This window comes from Falco peregrinus, chromosome Z (assembly GCF_023634155.1).
Source record: "Falco peregrinus isolate bFalPer1 chromosome Z, bFalPer1.pri, whole genome shotgun sequence".
NCBI lineage: Eukaryota > Metazoa > Chordata > Aves > Falconiformes > Falconidae > Falco > Falco peregrinus.
In genome coordinates, this window is record NC_073739.1 from 70630039 (window position 1) to 70654913 (window position 24875).

At 39.5% G+C, this 24875-nt stretch overlaps 1 protein-coding gene across 2 annotated transcripts; it reads left to right on the forward strand.

Annotated features, from left to right (window-relative positions):
* Positions 1-2482: 2482 nt before the first annotated feature.
* On the forward strand, positions 2483-21103 carry C9 (complement C9). 2 transcript variants are annotated; one of them, XM_013302237.3, is made up of 11 exons: positions 2483-2612; positions 7722-7839; positions 8530-8677; positions 10020-10167; positions 11789-11927; positions 13128-13346; positions 15761-16001; positions 17364-17492; positions 19468-19646; positions 19849-20077; positions 20924-21103. In XM_013302237.3, exons 1-11 carry the CDS (start codon positions 2527-2529, stop codon positions 21082-21084), a joined length of 1797 nt encoding a protein of 598 aa, XP_013157691.1. In that variant the 5' UTR covers positions 2483-2526; the 3' UTR covers positions 21085-21103. The 2 variants fall into 2 exon arrangements, with proteins under 2 accessions (XP_013157691.1, XP_055647369.1); XM_055791394.1 differs by lacking the exon at positions 7722-7839.
* The last annotated feature ends 3772 nt before the right edge of the window (positions 21104-24875 follow it).

Consider the following 24875-nt stretch of genomic DNA (forward strand, 5'->3'; position numbering starts at 1 on the left):
CAGTGTGACTGTTGATTCTGTTCTCCATAACTCGATCTTGTGGCCTAGTTGACACTAGGAGCTTAGTTTAGAGCCTGATCAGTCTTCCTGTAGTTTCTGGCATCAGCCCTGTTCAACAAATCCTGTCCCACAGTAAAAACTAAAATTCCCAGCTGACTTAGTAAACTGTCACTTGAAGCTTATCCCATTAGCTGCTCAGCCTGAGCATTTAGCTTATGTTCAGAAGAAATTTTACAAATCCTTTAATGTAGATGGCTAAAAAGAATAAATCCATGAGAAAGTTATTGTTTGACTAGGCTTTAATACTGGAGACGGAGCTGTAACTGTCAGCTTAGTGTAAATATATATAGAACGGGTGCTTGCTTGCTTACCTTTAATACAGTTTGATTTGTATGGTTAAGGCATTGAAAATAACTCATCGAAAGGAAGTCAGTATCCAGCTTGAAATAAAAGTCTTATGGTGCTTTACAGAGAATCACTGATTTCTTTTTACTTATTTTGGCTGCATGGCAACATATAATGTAGCATTTGGATAACATTAGAACTAAAATAAACACCAATTGACTGTCTCAGTGCTTGAGTGAAGAATGTGTTTACCATCATTTGAGTTAAGCATCTAAATGACTATTTGCTGGTCAAGCTAAATTTAACAGTCCTGCTGTGCTGGAGTTTTGAAATAGCTATCTGGATCATCACTAAGAGCTAGTTAGCAAGACCTCTTACACACTGGCCAAAGACACTTGCTGGTCTGCCAGCTTAGTTTGAATAGCTGTTTACTCTGATTTAGTCTCTGTTTTAAAGAGCCATGAGCTGTACTGGTGTATATAACATCAATTTAAATAGGTACGATGAAACAACACAATATTACAAGTGTCCGTGTCTCACATTCTTGCTCAACAAATTAGATTAGTGCAACTGAACTCATCAAGATGGACTAAGGCTGCATCAGATTTAAATTCCTCTAAATGAAGTTATCTCAAAATAAGGACTGAATAGGGGAAAAAAAAAGCCTGCCCTATTGTACACACTCCCCTTTCCCTGCCACAAAAAGTGAGGAACAGAAATAATTAAAAGTAATTTTTTTTACTTGCCCATGGTAACTTGGAATATCCTTATACTAGATGATTATTTTAAGCTTGCATCCAAATGCTTAATTCTTAACAGTTAAACAGCAGGTTATTTATGAGTTAGTTCTGTCTTGTGACTGTGTCCAACACGTGATGCCTTAAAACTGGATTACAGCAAACTGCTGAATAGGAATGCACAAATAAAGAGGTAGCCGTGGTTTGGGTTTTGGTGACAGAGTAAAAGCTACAAGAGTTTTAGTCTCCTTCAAAACAATAAAAAATTGTGTTGTTCTTTTATATGGGCTGGGGAAGAAAGAAAAAGGAATCTTGGGGCTTTATTATTCCAGTACCTCAAATGATTCCAAAAATGTTAGAAGCTGAACTTGCTCTTGTAAACAGCTCTGCTTTAGGAACTGTTTGCTCCTTACATGAGTCACTGCTGTGGCAGTGGAGAGCTGCCTGGCAGAAAAGGACCGGGGGGGGGCTGGTTGACACCCAGCTGAAGATGAGCCAGCTGTGTGTGCCCAGGTGGCCAAGGAGGCCAGCAGCACCCTGGCTGGTGCCGGGAACAGCGTGGCCAGCAGGGCCAGGGCAGTGCTGTCCCCCTGCACTGGGCACTGGCGAGGCCGCCCCTCGACTCCTGTGTTCAGGTTGGGCCCCTCACTGCCAGGGGGACGCAGAGGGGCTGCAGCGTGTCCAGAGACGGGCAGGGGGCTGGTGCCGGGGCTGGGGCACAAGGCTGGTGGGGAGCGGCTGGGGGAACTGGGGGGGTCAGCCTGGAGAGGAGGAGGCTCGGGGGCACCTTGTGGCTCCCTGCAGCTGCCTGACAGGAGGGTGTAGGTGGGGGGGTCCGTCTCTTCTCCCAGGTAACTGGTGACAGAACAAGAGGAACAGCATCAAGTTGCACAGGATGGAGTTAGATTGGGTATAAAGAAAAATTTCTTCACTGAAGGGCTTGTCAAGCACTGGAACAGGCTGCCCAGGGAGGCCGTGAAATCCCCATCCCTGTTTAAAAAAATGCATAGATGCAGTGCACAGGGACATGGTTTAGTGGTGGACTTGGCAGTGCTGGGTTAACAGTTGGACTTGATGATCTCAGAGGTCTTTCCAACCTAAATGATTCTATGATTCTATGACAGCTTTTTACAAGGCAGTTAATTGTTCTCTAATTAAATAAAATCTTTCCCCTATTTAAAAGGTATTAGTAAACAAAAATAGCTTGGTTTTAATCTTGAAGCTACTTTACACTATGTCTCAGTCTCCACACAAGAAAAAGTGGAATTTTCTGAAAAGTGGACTTTAGAGCACTTACTGTAAGGCAGTTTTGGCCATTAACTGGCATTCTTCAGTAAGCACTGCTTTTTGTTTGTTCTCTTGGTAATAAGTAACAGAATGATCAAATAAAGAAATGACAAATTCAGTCATGGCAATTCTTGTCTATTGAGCTACGAGCTACAAAATGAGAAGCATGCGTGTTACCTTGCAGCTTATATCCATACTATGCAGTTTAGAGGTGGCTGCCTCACTTTTGGGGGAAGGCAGAAGGTAAGTGTCCGTGGTCTTCTGCAGATGTCTATACTGTTTTGTTTCTCCAACACAGAGCGTAAACCTCCAGTGCAGGTACTTCTAATGGTAGCTCACTCAGATATCCAATGAAACAGGAAACGACTTCTTGCTAGTAAAGGAGTAAAGAAACTACAAGGAGTCAAATATGGATCTTTTATTCATTTGTTTTGGGTGTATGTGGTACAATAAAGGTGACTGATAGCAGTTAAAGCCATGTTTTTGCAGGGAGGTGTAGCTCCAGACACTGTTTTCTTCTCACAATACTTCTATTCCTATTCAAAGTCTCCGAGACTGCCTATTTCTAATTGTCTGGAAATAGCCTTTGTTTTTTCACTGTAAGTGTCACTAGGAGGAGAACTAAAGACATCATCCCTACAAAAGTATCGTGTGAAAACAACTGAAGAGCTACACTACCAGGAATAGAGCTGTCTTCGAAACTAGAAGGATTGCTGCTTCCCTCTCTCCTTAGGTTTTGACGGTTATTATTATTTTGGCATTCAGCTCCAATTAAAGCACAGTTTTGATATATTCCGTAGAAAACAGTCAAGCCAGATATGATTATTACAGAAAGTCCATAGCAGGCAACATGGGCCAGGCCAGCAGCTTGACTTCGTATCATGCCAAAGATTATGCAGCTTCCTGATGGTGCTAGCAACTAAAGGTGGCAAAATTATGCCCCCATGTGTTGCTATCATGTCTCCAAATTCAAGAACGCCATGCCTTTTGTCTTGGTCAGTGCTAATTGTCAAACCAAGGCTTTTTCTTGAGACATCAGTTTTGTAACTGATGAACTGAACAGCTCTGTATTTTGAAGAATGGATCAACAGCAAACTATCAAAGCTGTATGGCCTGAGGGTGTACAGAGTATATTGCGCAATCCGGGTCAAAGTGCGAGCAATTTTCTGTACTGATCATGAAATGGCTTTTCCTTTCCAAAGAGCATTCTTCTGTCCCTCAAACCTCCCCAATAATGGATAGCTGAGAAGATATCTTGATTTCCACACTTGTCTCTAAAGTTCTTACTCCCAACTGCCACCTTCAGTGACATTCTTCAGTAGCTGAACTGCTTTTACCTTCTCTCCTACTTAAATTGTGTGATTTAGTATCTCCTGTTTCAGCATGTTTTTTTAGTAACTGTGTCTGCCCAGGTTTAATGTGGAGGTGACAAGCCTGCCAATTTCCCATCTATCTTTGTTTTTTCTACACAATGATGTTGAATAAAACACTCTTTCCATATGCCTCCCTTTCAATTTCCAGATCAGTCTGGACAGTGGATGCATTGTTGGTGTTTCAGAGTTCATGAGACTCATTTGCAATGAACTTTTTCTGATTTTTTTTTTTTCTTCTCTAATCCAAAACCCTAAAGCTGGATCTGCAGCAAATCATGTAAACCTTGTACACTAACCTGGAGGGAGCCCAGGGTGATGTGCACAGACAATGAATATTCTTGCAGATGTTGCTCCATTGGGATTATGTGAAAACCTGTGCCTCCTGAAAGTCAGCTCAAAGACTACCATCAGCTCTGGTTTGCCGACAGGTGGTGGCAAGACTACCATTTGCTTTGAAAAGTTCAACTCAGCCTTTCCTGCCTGGGATTTTTATTTTAGACTCAAAATAATGACTTAACAGGAACCTTAGGATCTGTGCTAGCTTGAGTCTGATCACTGCTTTAGACGCTCCACCTAGACACTGCTCTTCACGGTTCATTCTTACTGCTGCAAGGGATTTTGGCTGCATTTTTAAGGTAATAATTTAAAAGTTCAGAAACCTATTTCAATGTAAACATCTAAAGTACCTAAATACCTAATTATTGCTATGAATAAGATATCCATCTGCCTTTAGAAATCCTATTAGGTGCCTCAGTATGTCTAGTGTCTAAGGGTTCCCCACTGCTACTGTCTTTAAGGACAACGTGTCAGTAGTCTTCAACCCAAGATGCCAGGATAGATGTTGTTACTCAGAGGTTTACAGTCCTACATCAGTAAGGAGATAGAAAGGTCATATATGCAGCCATCTTTGCAGATACAGGAAGGAACAAGTTGAATCTCATACATTTACCGGACCAGTAGATTTTCATTTCTCCCCTCCATTGATGTTACTGTCATGCTGAGTGGTGGAAAAATATTTAACAGAATACTGTACGGCAACTTTTCAAAGCATTGCCTGCTTATGAAGTTACAGTAAATTGTAGTGTTGCTGAAGGTTTTGTAAGATGAGCTAATTACAGGCAAAGGAAAGAGCCTGGAGGGCTACATCAAACTTCAAATACATTACAACTTCCCAGAATTCCAAAGAACTGTAGAATACATTGGAAAGTCTAGATTGGAAGGGACCTCTGGAGAACTTGTACAATGTTCTGTTCAAAGTGGAGCCTTAGGTTAGATTATCCAGGGGTCCTGTCAAAGTCTTGAATATTTCTAGTGGGGGACATTCTACCATGTCCCAGGGCAACCTCTTCTGATGTTTAATTGTTCTCACAGTAAAGGTGTTAGTTTTCTACATTCAGATGGCTTTTCTCCTGAAGCAACTTCTACATGGTGCCTCCATCTTCCATACAACCACCTTCTAGGATTTAGCCTTTTCTGTAGAAGTTTCAAAGAGATACTCTATACTTCAGGGGTCCTCAAACTTTTTAAACAGGGGCCGGCGCACAGATGCAGTGGCAGGCAGCCATCTGCGGCTGCTTGGTTCCCCCCCCAACCCCCGGCGGGGGGGGGGGATCTGTAAATACCAGGGGCCGGATTGAGGACCCTGGGGGGCCGTATCCGGACCGTGGGCTGTCGTTTGAGGACCCCTGCTATACTTCTTTCTTATTCTTTCTTATTTTTTAATTATAAGCCTTAATATAACATGGGGTAAGTGTGGCTGCAGCACAGCTCAGGTGGAACTATAACTGCAAAAATCTGTACCAGTTCCCAAGCTGAAATATTCTTCTGATGTGTGTAAGCATGCATGCTTAGTCAATATTTAAAATACACACCTTGCAGACTGTTTTGCTGTAAACTTGAATAGCACCGAAGAAAGCAAGCTGGCCCCTAAGCGTGCATATGCAAGTAGAAGAAAAGGCTCAGATTAAAAGTACCATGATGAATGTAATCACTGTCTTTCTGGGTCAGAGAAAAAGAGACAGCCAACCCATTACCCTGTTCCTGATAGTGATCATTAAAGGATGTCAGGGAGAAGTCTAAGAACAGGACAGGTATTCAATGCCATCTCCAAGTTCCCAGTGCTTTCAGCTGCCAACCAGTGGGTTACTGATTTAGGTTCTCAGAGTCCACCAGAGAATTAGTGAAAGGGAATGCTGTGTAAAACAGACTTTTCACAAGGCTGGATCAGCATCCTCTCTCAGGTACCCCAATTCCTGGTGCCAGGCACACAGCACAGCTTCACATTTCCCTACCAACTAAGAGTCTGGGAGGTCCCTCTTGTGTGGAGAGACTCTTAAGTCTTCATCTCATTTCTGCTGCCCACAGATATTGGGCATATTTTTGCTTTTTGCTATTTCCTTTTTGTCAAAATCCCACCTGTTGAAAGCAACATCCTCAGCCAAGAACCTGTTTACTGCAGTCCTTAGCTTGAGGCCAGGAAACTTTATGAAAGGAATTATTTAGGAGCAGCAGGCAAGGCAGTGGGAGTGTGTGATACAAATACTACCAGCAGCAGCTGTGGTGCATGTTTACAGCACGTGTGTGTCACAGCAGAAAGTCTGAAGCATCAGAGCCAGTCAGAGTCAGCTGAGAGTATAAAAGGTTGCATAACAACCCTGTGATCCCTGAACTGTTTAAAATTCAATATCTGGAAAGAGACATAGGTCAATTTAGTGTCTCAATAACACTATGTATGTAACCTGAACATACAATAAATGGCACCAAAAAGCTGAACCAAGTGGTGTCCCTTCCTTGTCCAAACTGCAGATTGCTCAATCTTATGGAATCAGGTTATATTTGTTTGGAGTCCCGATGTACTTGTATGAGGGAAGGGAGTCAAAGAGTGGAGGACAAGGCCTTGCCTGCATCGAAAGCGCATACATCACATTTCAAGAGCTGCAGATGTGCCAGCTGGATGGGCTCAGCAAAGAGGGTCCCATTGTAGGGCAGAGGCAATAGCATTAACCTTGAGAGATGCAGAGAGAGAGTTGTTTCACAGTGGGTGAATATTCAGCATGTGAGGCCAAACTGGAATAAATTACAGACAGTAAACTAGGTAGGTCAGACTTCAATGCTCTTCCATTCCTCTGCCCTCCAGCATTGTTACCTGTAAAGATGAGGTCACCAGTAAACAATTGGCCTTGGTTTTTAAAATTAACAAGTCATCCTACAGTGCACCAGTTTCTAATGTCTAACTGTGGTTTCTTTGAAAAAAAAATGCAATTTCTATAAAGTGATAGCCTTTCACTAACTGAACACCAGGAGTTTCATGGTATTTAAAACTGGGCGCCAAAATGAAGAGTCACTCTTGAAAATACAGGCGTAATTGGCGAAGTATTCAACTTGGCAAGCTGAAGAATACTTTAGATAGCTGAACACTTGTCTAGCCTCTCCAACTATATAAGTTGTCCTGTTTATTTATTTATTTATGAGCCTTTTTTTTTAATTCAGGAAAGTGTTTAAACTTTTATCTAGGTTTAAGGGCAACCCCATTAAAGTTAATAGCTAAAACTCACAATGACATGTGTTGGAAGTGCTATGTCTATTTCAGATGCGCTGCTGTGCCTTTGTCTTCAGCTTTAAGTACAGGGAGCACGACCACTGTCTGAACAGGGGAACTGCAGATGTTCCCTGTGTATTATTGTTTGATTCTCTTTAACAACATGACCCACAAGAAGAGCATGAGTACATGAGTTCTGAAAAAGGGAAAAAGAGCTGGCTTATTAAGTCTTCAAAGCTTGTTTAATGAAATTTTAAACCACCAAAGAATTTAATAATAGGCAGCTGTTTATACATCTGAGTATTGAGCACTGCTATGAAAATGAAGCAGAGAATAGTTTGAAGATGCTTCCAAAATATTGGTCTATGGTTTAAATACAAACTCACATGTGAGTTCTTCAGTGTACTGCCCAGAACTGTACTGGAATGTTTTGTTTGACAGCTCTTCAGAAAAAGCTTTCCACAGGGGAACAAGAGAACTGAATGCTCCATCTCCGATAGACTGCAAGCTTAGCAGCTGGAGCACTTGGGGGCCCTGTGACCCATGCACTTATCAAAGGGTAAGCTGTAGTCGGAAGTCTTTGTTCCAAAGCCACAACCAAAGGGACAGTATCTGTCTGCCTTTTGGTTATAGGAAAATAGCACATTGCAACTCTTATATTGTATGTTCATGATTTGATGAAACCTATGATCATTTCTGTTCTGAAGCATTAAGAGTAAAAGATGACTTTTTACAGATTTACAAAACTGGTCAAGCATTCTCATTTAAAATGTATTGGTGATAGTAATTATCTATTTAGGCCATGTGGATGTTTCTGTTAAGAACATTACTTTTCAATATATCTTCCTTTTTAAAATAAAAAGTAGATTTTGTCAAAAGCAGATTTTTATTTTATTTAGGGAAGTTTTTATGAAACTTTAAAAAAATTAAAGATTGAAAGCATACAAAATATATATGATGCATTTCCTCCCTGCATTGAAAGTAATGAAAATAGTGAAATAAATTAAATAGTGAAAAATAAGCATCTGTACATACCTGCTAAGACATTAATTCAATGTTCCTTTAAGACATTAATTCAATGTTCCTTTACACCTTTTTTTACACCATAAGCTGTGCCTATGGATTTTCAAACAAAAATTTCACTAAAGATGCTTCATTTTGAAAAGTTTAAGTTCAGCTGGAAATCCTTCAGTTCTGGTAGTTCTCGTTTCTCTTTAATCAATGTTAATAGTGTTATTTATCTTTCAAGTTTCGGTCTAGAAATATTGAAAGATTTGGACAGTTTGGTGGAACACCATGCCTGGAGACCTTAGGAGATACCCAAAGCTGTAAGACGAGCAAAGTCTGTCCTGAAGAACCAGAACTAAACTGTGGTACTGACTTTCAATGCAGTTCTGGTAGGTTTTGCTTTCATGCCATAGCAAGTTATGAAGTAACTCAGGAAACTATGTTTTACTTAGTTCTGTGAAATCAGTTTCCATTGAAGACAGAATACATCACCAGAAGTGATACATGCTTCAGTGCTTTTCTAGTTGTGGAAGATTTCCTGAAGCGGTGCCGGATTGCTAGGGTTTAATGACAATCCCTGGTGTGTAGACAGGTGGGTTGCAAAACCACAATGCCAAAACCACAGCATGAAGAATGCTTGAGAAGGGGTACATTGCATTTCATCAAGTTTAAATTCTTCTCCTGTAATTTCTACTCCATGGTTAAAAGCTGACCATACTGTATGTCCTTTGTTGTAGCACAGCTTCTCCACCTGCTTCAGAAACACCTTTTTATGAAAAATCACTAGCAAAAACCTGGACTTAAGGAATCTTAACAAAATGGGTAGGGATAACCGAAGTGGTATGATAGATGCTAGCTGGAGACCAGAATGCCTCTAGATCCAAAGTAAGATGTAACTTTGTAGTGATATATGCACGGCATATGAATGAATGTAATGTTCAATATTCATCATAAACAAAATAATAGGAAAAGTTAATAGTAATAAAACTAGTAAAAAACAGAAAAGGAAAGATGGTAAGTGAATTTTGAGTCCCAAGCCATTCCATTGTCAGTATTGTCTTCATCTCAAATACTGTGAAGTGCAAGTAGAGAAAGAAACATTAGAAAGTATGTATTTAACTACTAGTCCACAGCCATTGTGTGGCACTTACAGGACAGGCAGCTGATATCAACAAACGTTTTATTATGCTAGGGCTAAATTTGCCCCAAATCTAAATCCAGTAGGAAAAAAGTCAGTCTTTGTAAAACCTGTGATGTGCAACCTCAGGAGATTTGTTTCTTCACTGTTGCTTTAGAACAAAAATAACTATAGTTTTGGACACCATGGTGTCCATATTATTCAAATAATATATTCCAAATAGCAACAATTTAAACAACTCAGAAATAATCCTTTGTTGATATTAATATTTTCCTGTATTCTTTTAATATAAATTGAAAATATCACTAATAATAAAAATTAATATAGAAACAATTACAGAAAGTAACAACTTTATGCAAATGACAGTAGTTCCCACCACTTAGTTTTCTTAGCAATCCTAGTAAACTCATAAGTAAATACAGTAATAAGGGTGGAGTTTTTTTCATTTGAAGGAGGCAGGGTGTAGGACTTTAATTCCTTGTGACAATAATAGGTATATATGACAAGGAAGATCTCAGTAAAAAGTAGTGGTATCATTCACAGTCCATCTTGGAAAAAAAATCCATTAATTCAATGTTCTATTCTTTTATTAGGTCGATGTATAAAGCAACGACTTGTGTGTAATGTAGATAATGACTGTGGAGACTTTTCCGATGAAGATAACTGCGAATCTGACCCACGATCACCATGCCGTAACCATGATATTGATGTGTCTGAAGTTGGTAGGACCGCAGGGCAAGGGTATGTAATGAAGGAAAAAGTAGTATTTGGACTTCTTAGTCTTCAACGCCAGCTGAAAACACGGGGCACGCTGATATTCCCACAAATGGAATCTGAATCATGTTCACATTTGTATTCAGAAATGTTATGTAGCTTTTGGAAGAACACCTAACTACTGGGGTTTTTTTTTGTACTTATGGAGCATAAAATATTTATACAGACAGTGTAAATCAATCATTACACTGATACCCAGAAACATATACAGATGTTACATGAATATAAAACTTACTATTTAAATCTAAATTTTATAGAAAGAGATGTGTTTCAAGAGATATTTCATAATGAATCATTCCCAATTACTTTACTAACATGCAAGTAAGTCTAAAAGAGAGAAAATGTTTCTTGATTGTTTATACAATGGGATGCCTTACTGCAACAACACTCTGCCTGCAGCTTTTTTCCAGTATTGCGCTCTGCATTTCCCAAATCTTCATTATTTACAGGAGTTTTCATCATTAATCTAAGTCAAAAGTTAATCTTTCTATTTTCAGGCCCTGCTGAACTTTTGTTTCAAACAAGAAAAAGCGTGACAAACTGTTTATCTACAAATAGAGTTAAAAGGCAGCTATCCAAATTGGAACAGATGAAAATAAAAATATACTACAGCACCACCTTGTGTTTAAATGAAAAGGATACAACCTTTTAATTTAATTTTGATAATAGTATTATTGCACAAGAGCGAAAATGCTGCCCTTGTAGCACAGGGAAGTAAGCCAGGTACTTCGGCATTTTTAGAAGTAGCTTCTTTATTATTTCTATTACAATCTGTTACTAAAATTTTCCACAAGAAATGTTATATACCTGTGCAGTAGTGACACTGGAGACTTCGATGAATTGATAACCACTGAAATACTGAAAAGATTCAAATCTATGAAACAGACATAGAATGGCAAAACAATCATACAGAATCCTCCAAAGAGCAGTTATTTTTGGAAGTATCTCCTGTACATCGGTATGTAGATGCATAGAGCTATGAAGCCAGTATGCCCATTTCTCTGGTTTTGTAGTGGTTTAGATTTCTTCTCCTCTGCTCCAGAGAACACCATGACTCTACAAAGTCCCACCCTGTGAGAAAAGACAGGCTAGGAGTTGCTGTATATTCCTTCTACCGATTTGATGGATCTTGTACACACTTGATACCACAGTTCCTACTAGGAAACAAACTAATATAAGTGATTAAAACAACAGGTTGAAATAGCTGTAGAGATGTTCCTTTTAAACCTATAAGGAATGCTTCCTCATGAATACATTGGTCAATGGCCAATGCATGTTTTTTCTCCCTTTATTCCTAAGGTTCCCCCAGTGTTTGATGTTGAATATCTATTTTTTATTTCTTTATTTCTCATACATAGCCCTTAAAGTTCTTTACAAAATATTTATCATTATCTCCATTACACAGATGAGAGGTCCAGAAGACATGAGGCAGGCTGGTGTGGATGAAGCGAAATTCAGTTCCACAGCTATAGTCTTTCTCCATCTCTTACAGAATCTGCATTTTCCAGTCACAATACCATTGTCTACAGGCTATGGGTGCTGACACCTCCTTTTTCAAAGTGTAACCCCTTCTTTATTTCTCTTGTAGAATCAATGTCTTAGGGATGCAGCCAATGGCCAGCCCATTTGACAATGACTTTTTCAACGGCCTTTGTGAAAGGGTGCGTGATGGAAACACACGGACATATTACCGCAAACCGTGGAACGTGGGTGTTCTTACTTATGATGTAAGTCTAAGTCCTTCTGTGCAAACTAGGATGTGTTTAAGTGAATGCTGAATCCTGACATCCTCTTGGAAGACTTTGTCTATCTCTTGAGTCAGGCAGCTGCAGCTTTGTAGCATCAAGCTTTTGACAAAGTCCAGAGGGAAACAGGTGATATCATTTGCTTTACCAGTTAAGCTCAGATGCCCCAGATAAAGTCCCACATGTTAATTGCAGCACTTGTGCCTAGTAAATGAAACTATCTTTTTGTAATGTTTACAGTAAGAGCCGATCAGATAAACAGGATATGCACAAAAAGCATATGATACCTAACTTATACTGGGTCAAGTAGCAATCTGCTTTTCAAGGACACACAAAAGACACTGATAAAAAGGCAGGAATAATATAATACTCTGGTCCTGCTTCCATTTTCTAATCAATGATGAATGATGACTTTCTCTGTTCCACTGGAAAAAAAAATTAATAGGCTTTTGAGATTCAGATTATGACTTCCAGTGAGGTTTGAACACCAAAAATATTAATGAACTTAGAAATACCAATGTCAGATGCATTTCAGAAATCAAAACAGTATTTTGCTTACCAAGTGCTTTACTTATTACTGTAAGTAGGAACTCCATAGAACAATTACAATTTAAACCAGATCCTGCACAAAATGAATAAATCTGACCCGGAGGTCATTGCTCGTATTTGATTTTGATGCATAGCTATTTTCCATTCTAAAACTGTATGTTCTGTTGAAGTATAAAAAAATAAACAACACTGAAACAGGTATTCTGAAGTAGCTATTGTCTGCTATGAGAAAAGAAAGCAAAATCATAGTTCTGATTCATTTCAGATGTTGGGACCTATTAGCAACTCTTGTCTGCATTCCAGGAAGGAGCTGGAGACCACTACTCCTTACACGTAAAGGAACTGTTGACACACATAAATTACTTTGACATTGTTACATGCTGAGATTTAACACTCACTGAATAATCCTCACTGCAGTTTTCTGTTCACTTTTGAACCACTAAGCTGGTCCAGATGAGGTGGTTTGGGTACGGAGTGGTATTTCCATTTGAAAGAAAAAAGATCAGTGAGAAAATGTATTGCTAAGCTATGTTAAACATGCAACTTTAAAGTGCTATGTAAAAGTGCTATGTATTTTTTTCTGTTACTGACAGTTTTGTTTTCTCATTAAATCTTTTTGTTATTATTTCTAAGACAAAAGCAGACAAAACCTTCACATCTGTATTCTACCATGATCGGGTAAAAATGTTAAGAGAGGTTTACATAGAAAAACGAAAACAGTTTAATGCTGACCTGTCTCTGAAATACACACCTACTGAAGGAAGTAAAAAAAATAGTTCAGAAGGGAATTTCAAGTATTACTACAGCAAGAATTCAAGTTTAAGTTCTATCCTGGAAAGTTCCACAGAAAGGGTAAGTTTAATCAAGCTAAATATTTTAATGTAACTATTTTACAAACAGTAAATTTTACAGAATGTTAGAATAACACAGTATTAATCTTTCTAAGTATTGTAGCTGCCTGCTACTTTTTTGTCATTTATTAAAAAAATATATATATATTAGCAATAGTGGGGTTAAAATTTCAGGCATGGCCCAAGGGTAACCAAATGTAGCTTCCACTTACCACTGTTCACCCTTGACTAGCAACCACCCTCATCTTCAACAGGGGCCTGATGTTAAAAAGGGCCAAAGATCTCTGCTCTCATCTTGGTTAGAGGGCAGCTCCACTCCAGTGTAATCTGAGTAAATTAGGTTAAGTCTTAGGGCAAAAAAATGCCACTGAGTAGGCCTACACAAGGCAAGCACAAAATAGGAATGCAGAATAATAGCTGAAAGGTCAGGTCTCAGCCATTTGGGTACGTCTGCACTAATAAACAAGCCTGTGCTGAGAGGCGTGGGCATTAGCACTGGCACAGGTAATCCACAGCTTCACTAGCACACTGCCATGATTTTGGTCTGTGCCAGCTCTGATGCTCTCACCAGCAATGCCCGTCCTGTGGTCCCCTGCAGCATGTTCAAAGGGAATGTTCTTATTAGGCAGCATGGAGAAAGCAAGCCTGTCTTGGGGTTGCACATAAGCCATACCACTCTACTTGCCCTTCGAGTCAGAGGAAAGGCACTATCCCATTTAATTTACTAGTAAAGAAGTAGCCTTAGCACATAGTGATGTCAAAGAGAGAGAAAGTACAAAAAGTGATGCTAGACACTATGGCCTAATCCAGCGGCTGGGTGCTAAGGGAATTAACTGACTGGGTCATACGCCTTTTCCCACCATATATGCCAGAGGCTGTGATCACAACATGCCATCGTGCACAAGGTAAATCAACTTCACAGTGCTGAAATGCAGCACAGGCAAGGAAGAATAGATTTGCTTCAACTAATTCCATCTTTCAAGTTTCTTGTCAGCCTTGTCTAGGGCCCATTCAGAGCTCTGGAGACCAAATGGATAAAAGGGAAACTAAGATAACTTTTATAAGTGACTAATTAAAATAATGCTGAAAAGAAAGGTATTTGCTATAAGGAGAAGCTGGCATATAACACTGGCTTTGTATCGGTATAAGTTTTCTTGGGAAGGAAATGGACGGTTCGAATCTCAAAGCATTCCTCTCCGTGGATGCAATGCATCTGTAGCTCAGGGTGTATTACAGACTGCTTTTAATCTAGTGGCTTGTGACAGGAGTTCGGGCCTCAAATTCTTGCTCAGAGATCAGTTCAGAAAATGAGTTGTGGTTTGTCACTGGCCGAGTCTATCGCTGTAAAGTCACACTACTGCAGGTTAGTGGAGCGACAGTCCCTGGTGGGTCCCCTCCAGGGCCCACCCGCACATTGAAGCCAGGATTAGCCCAGGGACACCAGGAGGGTAAGGGATTGTGTACATGCTGGATGACAGGAATGCTTGCACCACAAAAATTTCCTCACAGAGATTTAGATGCCTGAAGATCTCTGCCAGTCCTAAGCAGCCTCTGAGTCAGCAGTTTAAGATCCTTTGAATGGTGCCAGCAAATGTCGTGGTCAATTGCTAAATCCCTTTTAAGTACCCCCTATTAGGCGCTACTGTTCAGGGATTCACATAAGTATTGCAAGTAATAATGGGGTTTGGAAGGCATGTGTTTGCTTAGAGTCTGAAGTGCAACTATTTCACAAGATGTCATGTGTTATGGGCAGCAGCTAGGTCCTAGTTTAGACTGTGATATAAAACCATCTGCAGTGTAATTTATGAAAATGTCAGTCACTAAACCTAGATTTAGAATGTATGTATAGGTCAAGTGCCTCAAAGGGATTTTTTCCTGATTAATTTTAATTTTATGATGTTATTTGGGGTTGGTTTTTTTTTGTTTGTTTTTGATTGGAACCGTGCTCTTCCTTTGACAGTCTGAGAATAACAAAGTGATCCAAAAACAGAACTTAGTTCTGCTCTGACTGTAACAAACACAAAACTCCAGCTGTCCTCAGTGGGCAGCTTTTTTGTTAAGTGAGCCGTATGGAATTACTTTTCAATGTTATGAAAGTCAGAAAAGCATGTTCAGTAGATACTGTACTTAAAGACCTTGTTGTCAAATAGATCTCAAAGGGCTTGCTGAAATTGGTAAGGGGAGAGTTCTGCAAAACTGAAAGAACTAAATAATTCACATCTCTTGCTGCCTCCTCAGTTTAAATTGGAGAGCTTTTAATTTGGATTATATAAGTTTGTCCCTGTTCCAAAACACTAGATTGAATGCCATGTTTAAAAGCACTGGCGTTTCTTGGTAAGTAAAATAGAACAGATTTTTCTGCTGTGCTGCATACCAGAATGGCACTCTCATCTGCTTTATTCTCTCTGCACTCAGAACCAAAGCTTTCTGCATGTAAAAGGAAAGATTCAACTGGGAAGATTCCAAATGCGGAGTCGTGATGTCCGTCTCACAGATAGTTTCCTTGACGATCTAAAACATCTGCCTGCTGAATATGATAAGGGAGAGTATTTCAAATTCCTAGAAGATTATGGAACTCACTACGCGATCTCTGGAACTGTAGGAGGCAAATATGAACTTGTGTACGTGCTGGATAACTATGCTATGTCTCGAATAGGTATGCATTCTCTTGGCCTTGTTATGGTATGCAGATTATCACCAAGAGTCCAGTCATGCAAAGAGATGTATGAGGATAGATTTGTGCATATGGAGCACTACTGAGAACAGCACAGTTCAGTGTGTGGCACACAGTGACATTACAGAATTACATGAGTTCGAGAGATGAGAGTCAGTCTTTGTAACTTCCAGAATTATTTGAAGTCTGTAACTAAGAAAAAAAAAATCTTAAACAAACCTCTTCAAAATATTAGCAATATAATTGGTGTGACATGATTCACAAGTCATCCTCAGTGTCTAGAAAATCTGCCTAAACCTTAAATCCACTTTGCTAGTTGGTACCTCCTTATGGTACAACCACTCGAAAAGTATGATGGTGGCAAAAAATAAGGAATAAATTGAAGAGCTTCCTAGACAGCACATGGTGCACTTGTGGGTGTTGAAACTGTCTTTACAGACTTTAACATTCACACTGGAATTCTCCTTGCCCTGGTTAAGACAGGAAAACAGCAATTTAATCCTCCCTCATGTGCAGTTCAGAGATATGTGGTTTTGTGATGGATTAAAGTGATCACTCTGGAATAAAGCTGGAAAAGGCAATTTTCATGCTGATTTTGGGGATCAGAAAATAAGTACGGGATGCATGCAGCACTAAAAATAGTATTAGGATAAGATACTCAGACTATGCAAAAAGACATGGGGCAAAGATTTCTGTCACTTATGTATCCCACTATTACTCTGTTCACCTGGAGATTGTGAAGCTGGATTATATTTTTTCTTGAGCACCAATCTTAAGCAAATTTCTTTCCGAACACAAAAGTGAAGTTCCAGATTATATGTTTGAGTTTAGTAAATAGAAAGGAGGTGTTGAAGGCGTAGTGAGGAAGAGGATTAGAATTTATGGGAATAGATTACTTGTAAGAAATCAGTGGCCTTAATTAACTTTATGGGGGAAAGGAGTGGAGAAATAAGTTTGAGGTTGGGAGAGACTGGGAAGATCAAATAACTCAGCACATAAAAAGAGCAAATCATAAGCAGCTGAGAAATTTCAATAGAGTATAAGCAAAAAGTGGTCCCTAGAAGAAAATCTGCTTTCAGCTAGGTCAAGGGAAATAGAAAAGAGGTTTTGGAGGGTTTTGGTATTTTCTTAATCACTGTAGGTCTCACCTGCCTCTGCACAGGCACTTCAAATAGAATCATCCTCACATTCATTTCATAAAAGAGGAAAAAGCAGAGGATCAATAGGAAGAAGAAAAGCATAAACATTTCCAATAGCCCTGAAATTAATTCTCCAAGAATAATAATATCACATTATCAATGGTCATTCAATTCCCTCTAATCAGCTGGTTGTTTCCAATTTCAGGTGTCACTGTAGAAGATGTGAAAAGATGCCTTGGCTATCACTTGGATGCCACTATTACATATAAAGATTTACATGCAGATTTTACTATTGATAGTGATAAATGTGAAAAGATTAATATAAAGGACAAGTGTAAGTATATCCTTATTTTACATTATATCTTTTGCTTAAGGAAAGATGATACCCATCGCTTCCCTTTTTATAATCAATATAGTTATTGCTGTTAGGGACAGAAAAAACCCATTAGATCAGTAAAGATGAGGCTGCCATACTTCCATGCTCCCAGGTCAAGCCAGGCTGAGCATGTTTTCCCAGTAAGCACTCAGAAAAATGTATTTATATAACACATACATACACACATACATAGATGGCCACACAAATCAATACAGACAAAAGCATGGCACTCAGGCAAACACAGACAGCACCAATGGCTTCATCCTGTTCTTCTCTCCACCTGATCAGGGTCAAAGTCTGTTAGTGGGAAATATCACAGAATCACAGAATGTTTGGGGTTGGAAGTGTCCTCTGGAGGCCATCTTGTCCAACTGCGCTGCTCAAGCAGGGTCATCTAGAGCAATGTTCTCCCCAGGCAGCACAACACACAGGTATTCCAGCCCCTTCTCAAGATACATATATAGCAAATACAGAACCCTCTAGCAGCTGACCTTAAACATTCAGCTGAACTGGCAACTGGATCCTTCATCTCCCCTGTTCCTGGCACCCAGATGCACAACCCACCAAGGCCTACAGCTGCACTCCTATTGCTGGTATAGACCACATGGTGCACACCAACACACGTAACGGATGCCTTCAGTAACTGGCTTCAGGTTCTCAGTCTACCCAGCAACTGCCCTTGGATCCTCTTATCTCCAGCTGCCTTACACTGACACGCTCACCTGCAAACAGGTTTCAGTCAACCCAACAACTTTGGGGTCTCTCCAGTATTTGGCTTAGAACCCCATGTCCCTCCAGTAGCCAGTTCCTCCAGCTGTGTCACTCTGGAGACATGTACATATCCAAGCCAGTTTAACAGCCACTTTGAGACTTGGCTCCAAAGCCACTTACCCTATTCACCTGCTAGTCTGGCATGGTGTTTGCTAGTGATCACACACTGACATAGGTACCCTCACTTCCTCCAGTTCTTGGCACCACAAACACTAGGTCCTATCAGCCATTGTCCAACTCTAGTTGCTGACACAGATCTTCATATACATGCATGCATGCAGACTAGAGTCTCCTCACCTGGGAAAACAGTTCAAAGTGGAATTTAATGGTAAACCAGGACAGACTGCAAAGATCTGTGACAGTACACGACAGACAAGCTCACTTATCAGCCACCTGTCTATATGAAATCAGTCACCTTTTTTGCCTTTATCCCTCTATTTTCCCATGCTTGTTCTTCCCAAAGCCACCCTGATCCTCCCTTACCTCTTCAATGACAGTCCCCTAAATATATTCTAAGTATTTAAATTTGTACAATCCCAAAATGCCCTTCTTGCATCTTCCTGTTGACTCATCCTCAGCCCCATCCTGCTAATGGTTCTTCTGGGACAGGGCTGGGTGGAGTCAAGGCTTTCCCTTCCCCTGATTAGGCTGCTTGTATTCCCCTGCCTGTCATTGTCCCTTTCTGCCCCTTTGTGTGTCTGGAGATGAATCTTCTATCACATGATGCAAATGCTGCAGAAGGCAAGGAGATCTACTACTGAGTACAGAAAAGGCAATTATTTTCATTGCTTTGTTCTTATGTTTTAATTCTGAAACAAAAGCCCCTGCTGTTCTAATTCCTGCCCTTTTCTGGTTCATCTCAGGTGATACAGTAATTACTCATATTATCTTTGGCTTGTTATCACATGGCTATGATCACCATAATGTCTCTCGTTTTGCCCTTCTTTTCCTTTCGGATATAGGGGTTTCTAATTCAATTGCAAAGTAGATGTCCTCCTACATAAGAGGTATGAGCAAAGAAAGATTGAATTTCACCACAACTAGTGAGTGAAGGGTTCTCTTTACAGTCATTTTATAGAGTTGGACTGGTTGCACTAAAAGGATAACTGTTCTTTAAGATGCATGGGCATTAAACTTTCTCCATTCTTTCCTCTTTCTGTAGCAGAATTTAAGGATGATGCTGTCATTGATGATGTGATTTCCTTAGTTGATGGAGGGAAGATTGACTTTTCAGTTAAAATAAAAGAAATGTTACTGCGAGGATCCAAAACGGTTGATGTAAAGGATTACATAGAGTGGGCTAAGTCTTTGGTTGATGCTCCAGTAGTGATACAGCAACGAGTAAGTACAACTTCTTCAAAGCTTCTGTTCTTACAGTTTGAAAGCTTGTCCTAGGATGGAGGTGAGACTCCAAGTTTATCATGAACTTTCAGGTATTTTTTTCATCTTGGCAGTTTCTTCAGATGCTTACACTAGTGATGGGTATATCAAAGGGATTCAGAACTTTGGATGTCTGTTATGCATGGGCTTCTTTCTTCTACAGCCTTCTCCAATACATACACTTGTTCCAGTTAAGATGAGAAATGCATATTTAAAGAAACAAAATTTGGAAAGAGCAATTGAAGACTACATTACTGAATACAGTGTGTGCAAATGTGAACCCTGCAAAAATGGAGGCACCCTTGTGCTGGTAGATGGAGCCTGTACATGCATGTGCTCAAGCTACTTTAAGGGAATTGCTTGCCAGATTCCCAAATCTACACTAGTCAAAGGTTAGTAAATACTCCAGACAGACTAAAATGAGCATATTTGTTATTTTGAACTATATCCTGACAAAACAAGGCAGAAAGATATCGTAGTACTCCTTTATACCTGGTGCTGTCAATTCCAACAGGTATATGGTGTGGAAGTTAGTGTAAGTTACTGGGTTCTTCCCATAAAGAGAGCACTCTAAATTAGAGTTCATTATTGTCCCACATATATTGTTGTGTCTTGGAATTATACCCCTGGGTCATTCAGGTAAACAGGAGCTTTTTTTTTTTTTTTTTTTTTACTGCAATAAAGCTTGGTGCAGTAATGGTAAACTGATCTCAGGCAAAAGCAATCTCACCACATCATGAGCTACTTTGTCTTCAGTTTCCTTAAAAATCACTGTGTTTGCTAACACATGATCTCATTTCATAATTACTGTGCTAGCTTAGTAGTAGGTTGGTCCACAAAGGAGAAGAGGGTGATGAATGCAGTTCTGCAACAGACAATGTAAAAAATTTATGTGCAGTAAATTTATCCTCTGTGGCCAAGTTTTTAAAGCACAGGTGCCCAAACTGGGCCTTGGAACTTGATATTCAGTCAGTTTCCTAGGGTGACAAATACACTGAAACCTCTGGGCTCTGAAGTAGTGCCACTGACAAGGGCATTTTCAAAAGCCAAATCTGTGCAATGGGTTGTACACTGGAGGCTGCAAAGATTTGCAGTCACTGTAACTGAGAACGTAAGAACTGAGTTCTACCTTGTCCAGCCTCAAAAGTGCCAAGTAAAACGCTCTAATTAATCTTTCTGTCACTGCACAGAAGACAAAGAGATGCTGGACTAATCCTAGTATGGTGTCTTAATCCCAGTTGTCACTGATGGAGGCTGGAGCTGTTGGAGTGCCTGGTCTACCTGCATCAATGGAGAAAGCACTCGAACTCGCCAATGTAATAATCCTACACCAGATCCTGATGGCAGACCATGCCAGGGAGAAAGCATTGAAAAAAGGCCCTGTGGAGAAACAAAATAGTTATGCTGGTCCAAAACAGGTAAGCAGACTCTGATTACTAACGTGTTACTGCTGTTTAGAATAAATGGTCAGCCAATGTCTGGGGCATTTGAGTGACACATTTGAAGAACTGATGGGTAGGTCCATGTTGGAAGAAGGGTTTGCTGGAGTCAAGAAGATGCTCAATATGAGTTATGCATCTTGCTCAACTTTATTATTTTCTAACATTACTTATATAGAACCGATACATATGCATATTTGTAAAGCAGAAATAAAATTGGTTAGTAGTCTCTAAACGCGCGAGGTTTCACACCCCTAATTATCATGACTAAAATAAGCATTCTATCCATGTAGCTAATTGAGTTGCTGTGCTTCAGCCTTGTAGTTTGTTACTCCCTATTTTCCCATACGGGTCCCTATCTTTCTTGGTCCTGCACCTGCTTTCCCAGCAGCTGTATCTTGTTACAGCCACGGCCTGTTGGCACAACATAATTACTTGGTCTCAGGATTCGAGAATAGCTCAAGGCTACCTTCTTCTTAACTTCCGCACAGCAACTTCAGTACAATTCTGATTACAGGCCTATTCTAATACCAGGCCTGGATTGTGCAGATCTTCAGAGATTCTAAAGCCATGCTTCTGCAGCCATTCTTCTGCAGGTCCACTTACATGTATCATTTAAGTCTGTGTTTTGATAGTTTTTTAAAAACAGTCACCTTGTAGCTCAAATTTATGAATGGCTGGATTTATATTTGAATGTCTTGCAAGTAATGTTATACCACAGAACTCAAGAGTAAAATGGAGTTATGTATAAGAACAGATTAAAAATCCAGCTCTTAAAATCCAAATTTCATCTCCATTCCAACTCTCCATCAAAACACCTATGTCTTAGGAAGAGGGAAAGAGACATATTTTCCATAAACAGATATAAAGTCAATTTGGGAGTCTGAATTCTCTTACTTGATGAATAGAATGCTTAAATCCAACAAAGTTCCTGTTATAGCCATTTTGTAACATTTAACTTGGAAAAAAATAGTTTAAGTATATGTCTAGCTACATGGTTTTTTCAGGTTTGGTTGTTTTTCTGCCCCCCGCCCCCCCCCCCCCCCCCTTATTTTTAATACAATATTGTAATGCAAACATAACCAAAGAAACAAACAAAAAAAAAAAAAAAAAAAAAAAAAAAAACGAAACAAAAAAATCCCCCACCAAAACACCCAAGCAGGATTTTGGGAACAGATGCTCTGGTCCATAAAATGTCAAGGTGGTCTCAACTTTCTTCACCTGCTGAGATCAAAAAGCTTGCATGCCAATTGGCTGTGACAGTAAGGTTTTCAGGTCAATGAGAAAGAGTTTGGGTTTTACGTTACCCAAAGTTCCAGAATTTCCTTTTCTGGGAGGTCAGAAAAATAAAAGAGGTGGCAAGATAGGGAAAGGATTTTGAATGTTTCCCCACTGAAACACTCTAATGGTCAGTCTTGTGGTATGGCCTCTCTCTGCACCAAAAAATATGTATCAAAAGATTTTTCTATGCCTGCCCTCTCTCAGCTTCAGTAGGTCAGCTACATCTAATACTCTATTTGTGAAGCATCCTGAAGAAATCATGGTCAGCGGGACAGCACTCATGGGCCATCTAGCTCTACATCTAGGAAATTACAAACTACTTCCTACAGCACCGCATCTCCAGGCTATCAAAGATACTTATTCCATAAGTTATTCTAGAGGTAGGAGAGCGAAATTTGAGAGTAGAATATAATACAGAGCTGGAAATTGAGAGTCATATGAGGAAGACAAGTATAAGAAGTATGGGAAATTGAATAATACTAGCAAGTGGCAGACTCAAAACAGACTGAAGACTAGCCCTTCACACAGTGGGCTTGCCAAAAGTAAATATGTATCTAAAAAACCTCAACATGAACTAATGGAAGGCTCCCAAATACACAGGTAATCATGCTTGCTCAGGAAGTCTCTGAAGCATCAATTTTGGCAGGATGGGAAAGTATTCTGGGGAAGTATTTCTATGTGTTTTCCTACTCCTGGGGGTTCCCTAGGTTGATGCTATGGCTTTCTTGCTAAAAGCAGGGTATCACATTAGCTTTTTCTTGATCCAGTGAAATTTGTCTTATTTAAAAAAAAAATCTCAACAGCAGCTTAATATTATTCCTGCACTGTATCTTTGACATGTTTCTGTTTAGTCATGACAGTGGATACCGTGTGATTATTGATGATACATACATATTCTGATATGTTTACTATGGTACAGCATAGTAAAAGCTCTTTGAAGAAAAATAACCTCACTTTGGCTCCTGATATATCAGACATATTAAGTACTTACTCTTCCAGTAGAAGTCATATACTTAAGTCTTCTGAAAATCACAGTATGTTTTCATTCATTCTTCATTAGAATTAATTTATGCTAGAGTCATATTTGAGACACAGTGAAATCATGATCTTGCTGAGCTATGAGAGTACTATTTCGCCTACATTTTGAACGATATATATGTTGGAGCTACTGTCCTTTACTATTTCTTTATTATTTTTTCTCCTTTTTTAGAAAACAACAGTGGACTCCAAATGAATTCTACAAATCACGGTGTCTGCTGGCCAGCTAGCTACCAAAGAGCAATGGAATGCCATGATTTAAAAACACCTGCAGCTTAAATGATTGCTAATTAAAACAAAACAAAGTAATACATGAATAAACATCTTAACAGAGATGAACTGATGCAGTGGGTGTGGTCCATCTTTTATTAGTCTGTGGCCACCATTAAAGCGTGGATTATCTATCTTCATTAGTCAATGGTATAACAGTGCCTCCTTGTTAATGTTTTTTCCATATTTCTTTGTGGTATGTTTTCAAACTGATTTTTAAGAATTCAGATCCAGCAGGAATATCAGAATAATGTATTTAACACCAGCTGATCGACGGTTTATTGTTAGTAAATAACCTGGGAGAGTCAATAGCTTCTTCAAAATGCCCTTGTGGATTTATTTCCAACCTCTCATGTTACTTCTAATTCATGTCCTTAATCACCAGTATGTTTATGAAGATGTGCAGCTTTACTAGAGTTACTAGTCTTGCTCCTCCCAATATTTGCTGAATGGCCTTACATTGTATCTTGTTGATGTCAATGTGTTAATAAGGTTTATATGAAATCAGAAGCACATTACAAAGGGATAAGATTTGTTATAATACCATCCATATTTTCAGCAAAACTTCCAAAGGAAACAAAGCTGAGGCAATTGTACTGTCATTGCACCTATTTGTCAGTCTTGCTCAGCAACTTTTGAACCTAGAGGACAACCACCGGAAAATTTGTTTGAGGTGGGGAAGAAGGATATTTCTCAAAGAAATTTAATGAAAAAAAGGCAGCTAAGAAAACAAAAATAAATTAGTGTTCCTGTTGAGGAAAAAGTATTAATGTTAACTTAGCTATTGTGGTAGACATCAGAAGATCTACGTGGAAGCAAGATACAAGAAAACAGATTTATTTTTAAAAGAACTAAGGTATATGAAGGCTGAATGGTTTGGAAACACAGGAATCATAAAAGCCATCAGATCAATGAGAACAGTCCTTTGCATACTTGATGTCCAGATCTGGAAGAGGCCCCGGAACCTTCTTTACCTGCCTCCTGCCCACCACAAGTGACCCTGAAGACTTTGAGTACGAAGACCAAACATCACGAGAGAAAGCAGGAGAAAGAACTGTTTCCCAGGTCACTACGGCAAGAGAGCATTCAAAAAGTGGAAGTGTACTGATGCTGACCAAAGAAAGTGAATCACACCCTGTGCTAAGACCAGAAAAGGCCTTTC

Bases quoted from the DNA above. Each gene is read 5' to 3' on its own strand.
- C9 (XM_013302237.3), top strand. From the start codon at position 2,527: ATGAGAAGCATGCGTGTTACCTTGCAGCTTATATCCATACTATGCAGT. The intron at 16,002-17,363 runs GTATGCATTCTC...TTCCAATTTCAG, and splicing joins CTATGCTATGTCTCGAATAG to GTGTCACTGTAGAAGATGTG. The intron at 17,493-19,467 runs GTAAGTATATCC...CTCTTTCTGTAG, and splicing joins GATTAATATAAAGGACAAGT to CAGAATTTAAGGATGATGCT.